The 9,973-nt window shown below is 45.6% G+C and overlaps 1 protein-coding gene across 1 annotated transcript; it reads right to left on the bottom strand.

Annotated features, from left to right (window-relative positions):
* Window positions 1–4,681: 4,681 nt before the first annotated feature.
* Window positions 4,682–7,594, bottom strand: LOC308078298 (coiled-coil domain-containing protein 39-like; the record flags this gene model as incomplete). The annotated part of the gene is made up of 1 exon (XM_080419417.1): window positions 4,682–7,594. The coding sequence occupies one exon, from the start codon at window positions 7,592–7,594 to the stop codon at window positions 4,682–4,684; it is 2,913 nt and encodes a 970-aa protein (XP_080275543.1).
* Window positions 7,595–9,973: the final 2,379 nt, after the last annotated feature.

The following is a 9,973-nucleotide window of genomic DNA, read 5'->3' as shown; positions in this document are numbered from 1 at the left end:
GGTGTGCCCGTCGCCGCCATCTCGAGGGGCTGCGGGAGTTTGAGGGGCGTCGTTGAGTTGGCGGCTGAGGGGGTGGAGCCAGGGGGTCATGGCCAAATCACAGAGGGCAAAAGTGGAAAGGCAACAGCCTTGTATTCCGAGCCTGATCTGGACCAGCCAGGAATTCTGGGACATTTTGGAATTGAGGAAGAGGAGGAGCGGGGTGGCGAGAATTCTTCTGGCCACGTCGATCTGTTTGCGCTGACCATGGGGTCACATGAGGAAGACGATGTCAATTTGTTCTCGCTGACCCTGGGGTCACAGGAGGAAGATGAGGAGGAATACGATGAAGCGCAGAGTGCCAAAGACTTTCTGAGACTGTGTGACGAGCGGCCATTACTCCCCACAGACTCGCCACCGAGGACTTCAGGAGACAAAGGAGCAGAAAGGGAGACGCTGTCTGGCGATGGGACTCTGAAAGCTGGACTTACAGAGACTGACCCACAGGACGGATATGTTGACAGACACGCAGGGGGCACAGAGACAAACTCTGAGACAGAGGAGGAGGAAGAGTTCTCAGGCTACATGGGACGTTAATTATTCTTTTCTTTTTTTCTTACATTTTTTATCCCACGATTTTGTAACCCATTTTTTCACCCAGTGCCAATGGCCTAAGTAATCCAGGGCACTATTCTCCCTCTGCCAGCCTGGGGAGAGCTCCGAACTGACCTCATGCTCCCTTCAATGCATGAGGAGCGAGCAGGCCGCTTCTTATCACCTGACAGGGGGGAGTTTCCCCGGTAGGACGTAGCGCGGTATTCCAACCAGTTCCTTTCTCCTCCATCAGGCGCCCCGGCTGACCAGGGGGAGGTAGTATAGAGACCAGGATTACTACATGTTTTTTTGTGAGAGTACCTACCCTAGGGGACACGGGGTGAACACAGACTCCACACAGAAAGGCCCTTTCTCCAACCTCACCTAGGGTATGGGCACTGATGACGCGGAGGAGAGAACGCGCCCCCAGCACCCCCGGTGGGAATCGTACCCAGGACCTTCTACGTGTGAGGCGACAGCGCTACCGATTGCGCCAACATACCCCGGACGTTATTTACTCTGATAATATACATTTGGATGTGCACAGTAAAAACATCAGTGTTCATTTAACTCTGACAGTGTATAAATGGATAGATTAACACTAGTGCTGCAGCTATTGATTATTTACCAATTAGTCTATCGATAACTTTTTGGATTAATCAAATAATCGAGAAGTGTATTTTTTGATTTATAACAAACTGACCTATTACAGATTTCTTTTTACAATTGACAAAAAATAGTGACAATAACAAGCGTGTCATGAAGGGATACGTTGTGAGCTTGTAATGCGTCGTGATGTGACATGTGAGCTTGTAGATAAGTTATTTTCACTATTTGTGACATTTTGTGACATTTTTGCCTAGAATGACACATGGGAATGCCATATTATAGATATATTTTATTATTGACTGTTACTGTAAAATACAGTAACAGTACAGTATTGTCATGTAAATGGTCATATTAAATGAATGCAGACAAAGACCAAGAGCAAAAACAGTATCAATACAGTGAATGATTGATTGATTTGATTAGGATTCAGACATCATCCCATAACATGGAGCAATGCAAACTCCAGAAGATAGCACTTAAAAACATTACTATCAAACATTGCTATTTCCTTACTGGTCCTAGGTGTAAAACAAACTCAAAAGCAAAACACAATAGATAAGAATATCATTAATATATAATAAAGAACTAAAACATATAAAAACAAGCACTAATGTAAATGAGATCAGTCTACATGTTTTCACATGTATTGCTACAAGTTCATCATTCGTTTTTCCCACAAAGCCTCAATTCAATCAGAATGTCCTATCTTCTTTTTGTTTGCCAACATATGATCAAGAAACTGCATCTGTTGTGTCCTCACTCACTCCCTCCCTTTACACATTATACACAAATGACTGTATTAGCCCCTCAACCACCAACATCACATACTTTAAATACTCTGATGACACTGCCATTCTCGGACAGCTTCATGACAATAACTCTTTTACAGAGTGGTGTACTGACAACTATCTAGAGTCGAATGTGGACAAAACAAAATAACTGGTCATTGAAACAACCTACACTGGACTTAACCCACTCCTCATTCATGGTGAAACAGTAGAACAGGTTGACAGTTTCACGTATCCTGGACTCACTTTGATAGAAATAGATTTAGGTTTGATCGACACATTACATCTACCCATACATGTTTTCAGTAAGTTAAGATCATTATCTGTTGTCCCTCATCTTCGGTTATTACAAAAGCATTATTCAACGGCCTGTTCTGTTGTATTGTTCGGTTGATATGAACAATAAGGCCATCACACGCTTAGCACTTTCACATCAAATGACACTGATCATCCCCTGTCTCGCTACTTCGACCTCATGCCATCTGGGCGAAGATACAGAACCTTGAAGTGGGAAAAGGTTCGTTTTAGCAGGAGTGTTGTCCCCTCAGCCATTGCGGCATTAAACATACTGCCCTGTCGATAGGATGTTTTCTGTGTACAGTGGGGACCTCATGTATTGTCTTGGTGATATGTTGTTTTGTGCTTTATGGTTATGTGTTGTTTTTGGTTGTTGTTTTTGAACAGACTGTGAAGACAAATATCCCTTCGGGGACAATAAAGATTATTATTATAATTATCTTAAACTAAAACAAATGCATATTTATTTCAAAACTCTAATTACTCTGGTGTGTGTGTGTGTGTGTGTGTGTGTGTGTGTGTGTGTGTGTGTGTGTGTGTGTGTGTGTGTGCGTGCGTGCGTGCGTGCGTGCGTGCGTGCGTGCGTGCGTGCGTGCGTGCGTGCGTGCGTGCGTGCGTGCGCAAGCTTGCGCGTGCATGTGCATGTGTGCGTCTGCCGTCATTAACAAAAAATACCCACCAAACCCATGGGCACAAGGCTCTCAAAGTCCTGCTCAGTCCTGCTTCTCTGGATTGTCACGGCCCAAACAGTCACACCAGCTGAGACTTGAGTGACAGGTAACCTTGGTCCTGCCCAGTTATTGCTTCTACTGTACTTCTAGCTTTGTTTAATTATTAGCTTCCTTTGGTGTGTACGAGGCTTAAAGGGATACTAGGCAGGATCACAGATCTGCGAGTACACACACTCCCCCCCTCCCCTCTCTGACAGGTATCAAAGTGATCGCTGTCTTTGATGCATTCATTGATTAGAGAGAGCACTAACGAGGTTGACACTTTTATGGCCCAATCAATCAACTCAGTGCGCAACCCCTTCGAAGTTCAAAAGGATCAATTAAGAGCTCCAGCCGAGTCCCCCCTCTCCCCCCACAGACATTTCAGTCCTTGCAAAGGGGTGAATGTCAACATAAACAGTGGAACAAAACCAAAATAGGGATGTGACTTTCTGCAGGAAAACACACCTGCATAGTAATTATATATTGGCTGATAGAGGGGGGGAAATGCTAAATATATACTGTATATATGTATTTTAAATTTAGGCTCAAAGTTACCTAGTCTGCCTTTAAGTTCACCAAGTGATCTTGCCTACTATGCGACCAACCTCTGGTTGTGACCCTGAAAGGCCACCTCTGTGACCCTGGACACCCAGGTCACCTCCACATCAGAAACATGATTCATGATTCATGATTCATGATTCATGATTCATGATTCATGATTCATGATTCATGATTCATGATTCATGATTCATGATTCGTGATTCATGATTCATGACCCATTATTCATGATCCATTATTCATGATCCATGATCCATGATCCATGATCCATGATTCATGACTCGGCATGACAATCTAAAGCCTGTTTATATTTCGTCATATGCCAACGAAAATCTGCGACACGTTTGAGCTTATAGATCAGCTTTTTTCGGTCTGCAACCTTATAAAACAATCATTCATATCATAAATCAGGCTTCATTCTCATTGAAGGGGCAACAGTGCCAACTCCCCTTGGAAAAGACAGCTCTCTTCCATGTGATTCATCTATATTTAGCTCTATGAAAACTATGAATACTAAATAAAAACTAAACCTGTCAATTCCTAAAATAAAGCTAACAAAAACTAATCTGAAATCAAACACCAAACTGAAAAATTAAATAAAAACTAAAACTAATTAATATATCATAACTACAGGTCTGCTTAAAGAAACCACAATCTAAAACGAACAGCAGAAGCACTACACAGGTGCAAACAAATGTAGTTAACTGTTATTAAAAGAACTGTCATTGATCAGGAAGTCAAGTCAGGTCATCTTTATCTATATAGCACATTTAAAATAAACATTTAAAAAGCTGACCCAAAGTGATTTCCAATGGAAACATCAAACCATACGTAGACCACTGTTCATAGTCCACAAAAGTAAGACTAAAATATCAAATACATACATTACAATGACATTCTAAAATCAAAAACACAGTAGCAAAACAAACTAATTAGGTGGAGGTAAAAATAGATGAACATTCGTCGGACTGCAAAAAACAGACCGTATCCTTACAAAAACTATGCTAACCTTAACCTCTCAAAAACTATGCCTAAACCTACAACAAACCTAACCTTAACCTCACAGAAACTAACCTAACCTCAAAACCACGGCCATCCGAGGTGAAACCCTCGTGAAAGAGCGAGACTGGTTTTCTGCAGCTCTCAGCCCCTTCCCCTCCTCTGTGCCTTTGAGCTTCTGCCGCCCTGTTGCTTGGTGCTGCCATTGCTGCTGATGCTGCTGCTGCTGCCAGTGCTGGTAGTGCCACTGCTGCTGTTGCCATTGGAAGCACTGCTGGTGGTCAGCGGAGTCACGGAAAGCCCCAGCCCCAGGTCAACAGTGGGCTTAGACGTGGGAGACAGCACGAGAGATGTCGGGGGAGCGCTGCTGCCGCCGGCTGGAAGCCGGGACGACGGCCTCAGAGAGGCCGCGCTGCGTTGGGAGCTGGTCTTACAGCTCAGTCTGACGCTGGGAGTGGATGTAAGAGATGGAAGGAACATCTCCAATGGCAGCTTAAGCTCTGGGTTGTCCTCGACGACGTCCAGGAGCATCACGTTGACCTTCCTGCCAAAGTCCCGCCACTCGCTCAGGGTGATGTCCCTCTCCGTGAACGTCACCTCTCTGGTCCTACAGGCCGAGCGCACCTCCTTGGTCGCCCAGGAGCACTGCTTCGTCACCCTGACGAGTTTCTCATTCTGAGAGACCAGGTCTTTCCTCAGGTGAGCGATGTGTGACTCTATCTGCTGTATCTGCTCTCTCTGCACGTGCACGTCCTTCTCCAGAACGCTGTCTAGGTTGCTGTTCATCTCCTCTATGGCGGCCTCCAGCCGTCTGATCTCCATTCTCTTGTGTTTGACCTTCTCCTCGGCCGCTCTCTGTTGATCCTCCAACTTCAGCTTGTTCTGGTACTCTGCGCTCGACTCCTCTGTCACTTTGGTGAAGGCTTTGCGGTATGTCTCGTTGTGGCTGAGGGCCAACTGCACGTAGTTCTCGAACGCACTATTCTCTATCTCCTTCGTGCGGACCTCTTTCCACAGAATGTCCAATTTCCGCTTGAGCTCCTCTTTGACCTTCTCCGCCTTTGAGAAGAAGTAAGCCTTTGACTCTTCTCCGTCTGGAGCGGGCATTGGACAGATCAGAATCTCGTAGCGCTTCCGCATTATGTCGATCTTAGGCGCCGTCTCGTGCAGCTTCATGTTGGCTCCCTGCCTCTCCTGGTCACCGATCTTGATCTGTTTGCTGAGTGTATCCCGGTTCCCCCTGATCTCCTTCTCGGCCTGCCTGACCACCGCTTGCGTCTGCTGCCGCCTCTTCTCCTGGGACAGGATGCCTTCCTTGTGGTCGTACAGCAGGTCTCTCTGATGCCTGATTTGCAGCCTCAGAATCTTGTCTTCCACCATGGTGTCGTGTTTCTTGCGCCTGAGGCTCTGAAGTTCCTTGGCTTTCCTTTGGTTTAACAGTTGGACCTCCTCTACCTTGCCACTGACCTCTTCCTTCTGAATTATTATCCTCTCTACTGTTCTCCTCACGCGGATCATGTCGTCCACCAGCTGTTGGAGCTCGGCCTTCAGCAATGTGTCCGTCTTCTTCCTCTCATCGAGGGCCTCGCCCAGCTCGCTAATCTTAGCCTCCATAATCTCCTTATCCTCCGTGTTCACATCGGCTTCCATCCTAGACATTTTCAACTCCAGCAGTTCGATCTCGTAGCTCTGGTTGTAGATGGTAATCTCCTGCGTGTAGAACGTCTGGTCCAGTTTGCCAAGATCCGTCTCCAGGCTCAAGAACGCCGCAGTGCCCCCTATCAGCTGGGCACTCAAGTCTTTCTCCTTTATCTTTAGGGCCGCCAGGGTCTGGTTCTCACGGAACATGACATCCCTCTGGCCTTGTAGCACGACCTCCAACTCCTTCATGACCTCCTCTTCATCTTGGAGGATCTCATCCAACTGTTGAGCCCTCTCCTCCATGCTGGCGGTTGTATGCACTGCCGTATTCAGTTTGTCTGTCAGTGCAGCACTGTTGCGCTTGGCCTCCACTAGCTTGTTGCTTTTGACCTCAATGATTTGATTTTGATTGGCTATCTTCTGCCTCACAGACTCGATGTCCATGTTGGTTCTGTACAGCGTGTTCTTGAGACACTTCAGCTCGTTATCCAGGTCGATTCTGGCCTTCTCTAGCTCCTTGTATTCTAGTTTCCGTCTGTCTGCCTCGTTGTTTGTCGTTAGAATCTGCTTATTAAGTTCATGGCTGTTCTGTATCATGTTCTCCAGAAATGTTGTCTTGTCTTTGCGTGTTTGGCTCCTCACCCTGATTTGCTGGTTGAGTTGGGCAAGCTGCAGTGAACACTGTTGCATCTCGGCATCCCGGTGCCTCATCTGTGTGACAGTGTTTTCCCACTGAAGGATTAGTTCGTGCCTCTCCGTGTGGGCCTGTCGAAAAGCATCCGCCATGTTGTCCAAGTGGAGTTGTGCCGCGATCGTCTCGGTCACTTCTTTGTCCAGTATCGTGTGCTTCTTAATGGCCAGCAGTGCTTTTTTCTCTATAGCCGCGGAGAGTATCTGGATCCTGCTCTCGTCCTGCTGGGCGTACTTGACGATGGTCATGGTGTCCTGGTACTTACGATCGGCCTCGTCCAGCCAGGCATTCAGCCGGTGCTGGTCCCAGTTCAGCTGGTTTCCGAGCTCCTCTAGTTTCTGGCCTACCCTGAAGATTTCGTTCTCTTGTGTGTTTTTATCGTCACTCAAGCCACAGCGGTAATTCTGCAGCTGTGTGATCTCCTGTCGTAGGTGACCCGTCTCTCTTTCTGCGAGGGCTCTGAAATGGTTATCCAAGTCTGGCTCTCTTTCTCGAGCCTGGCAAAGGGCATGAGTGTGTGACAGGGCCTGATTGCAGCGTTTCAATTGTTCGTCCATGGCGCCCAGTATGTCCTTGGACTCATGAAGTCTATACTTCCACGCTATGCTCTCCTTTTCCTTCCTTTGAATCTCCGCTTCCAAAGCTTTGTTTTCAGCATTTGCAATGGGGAGGGCAAAGCCATCAACCCAGCCCACCTCAGTCAAAAGCATGTTACTAAGCCACATTTTGCCCAAGTAAAATGTTTACACAGGTATGTCTGTCTCTATCTTGTCAAACTACCTTGCAGTACAAGGAGTACTACAAAAATAGTACAAGGAGTACTATAAGTGTTCTGGTCCTAAATACATAATTAACAATGTAGAATACCTTAATTAGTCTACCTAGCTCTGGTCTGACGTCACACACTGCATAATAGCGTTGCCTAACACCAATTTGCGCAGGCGTGAATTTGCCGTTGCATGCCCATAGTTTGCTGGCCTGCACTGTGGGGAAAATGGTGTTAAAGGACAAAAACAAGTGTTATTTTATTAGTTTGTAATGATAATAATTAAAAGATGAGTATTAAAAAAATCATGTATTGCTTTCTATCGTTGTAGTGATTTTAGTGATTTTTAACTGGGGGGCGGGGACATTTGGTCCATTGGTAAATAGTCATGAACGCAGCCTCCGATTTCCTATAACTCTTCAGTGCCACCATGAGGCTGATTTAAAAAATGTAGGGTGGCGTTTCTTCCTTGGCCTAGTGGGGATGTGCGTACAAAGTTTCATGGAAATCGGAGGCTGCGTTCATGACTATTTACCAATGAACAGAATGCCCCCGCCCCCCAGTTAAAAATCACTAAAATCACTATAACGATAGAAAGCAATACATGATTTTTTTTTTTACACTCATCTTTTAAGTATTATCATTACAAACTAATACAATAACCCTGGTTGTAAAAAAACTAAGTTATCCTTTAAAAAGGGGTGGACATTTAACTTTAAAACACTTCTGGGGTCATCTTAACATCTTCTCAGGCTTTTGTGGGCACCCCAGACACCCCAGTTTTTAATTAGCTTAATTCAATATTTAGATAATTGATATAAATTGTATCAGACATGCCTCCCTCTGTGTTTCCACCCAGAAGAGCAACAACATCATAATAAAGTATGCCAATGACACTGGGCCTTATTAAGGGAGGAGATGAGTCAGTGTACAGGGAACAGGAGAACAACATCATCAGCTACGGAGAGGACAATGGCCGCGTCCTCAATGTGGATAAAACAAAGGAAGTCATTCTGGATTTTAGGAGGGGACCTCCCACACTGCGACCCCTCACAATCAAGGGGACAGAGGTGGAGCAGGCAGACAGCTTTAAGTTCCTTGGCCTTCATGTGTCAAAAAAATCTGAGCTGGACTGAAAACACTGTTGCCACAGTGAAAAAAGTACAGCTGCGGCTGTACTTCATTAGGATGCTGAAGAAGGACTCAGTCCTCAGCCCCTCACTCTGGCCTACAGAGGACTCGTTTGAAGCATCCTCACCAGCGGTATCACGGTGTGGTTTGGAAACACTATCTAAGCTGAGAGGAAATCTCTCCAACGAGTTATCAAAACTGCAGACAGAATTATTGGATCTGATCTCCCTGCCATGGACACAATCTACACATAGCGCTGTAGGAGGAGAGCAGAGAGCATCCTTAAGGATCTACGTCATAAATGGTAAATGGTGCATTTATATAGCGTTTTTATCCAAAGCGCTTTACATAGATTTTACATTACATTCACCCATTCACACACAGATGGCGGAGGAAACCATGCAAGGCACCAATCTGCTCATCGGGAGCAAGGAGGGGTTCAGCATCTTGCTCAACACTTCGACACTAACTCTGGGGGAGCCCAGGATCGAACTGGGAACCTTGTGGTTCTCATCCGGCCGTTTTACCGGCCACTCTACCCCTGAGCCATTGCCGCCCCTATCATCCTGCTCATCCTTTGTTGGTGTGGAGGGACTCAGGACACAACCTGAGACACCACAGGCCAGAGAGCATCTCCACCCACACTACACGCTTAGAGCTGTTGTGTGGAAATAAGAAAAAAGTCCCCCCCCTTCTATGTACTTTTGGCTGAGGGGGCGGAGACAAAAGTACTCCCTGCGTATGTCACTGATCACATGACCTCAATCAATTATCCAGTTCTAGGCAACATAGAAGGGAGGGGGGCTTTTTTCTTATTTCCACACAACAGCTGTATTAAAGACATAGTTTAATGTTGAAAATGAGTGGTTTTCCCCTTTAAGGACGGTAGCCAATGACTGATGAACTAAATCATTACAGATGAACTGAATCATTGATGAATTGCACTATTATTTGCACTGTTTTTACTTAGACTATGAAGTACATAGTAAATATTTATTCTATTTGCGTTTTAAAGAGTATGATAAGATTGTAGGATGTATGTTTTCTCTGTCTCAGCTCCAAAATGTCCTATGCACTCGAGCAAATAGCAAATACATTCTATTCTATTCTATTCTAATACTCTTCGCCAAAAAAGCTCACAATGCATCACGTTTGGCTATTCAGCTATCTTCGCACTCTCTTCCACCCAGAATGGGGATGCGAGGGT

Source organism: Gymnoscopelus braueri (assembly GCF_963280865.1).
Source record: "Gymnoscopelus braueri genome assembly, chromosome: 22".
NCBI classification, from domain to species: Eukaryota; Metazoa; Chordata; class Actinopteri; order Myctophiformes; family Myctophidae; genus Gymnoscopelus; species Gymnoscopelus braueri.
The sequence above is the reverse complement of the archived record's forward strand: the minus strand, read 5'-3'. Positions and strand labels throughout refer to the sequence as shown.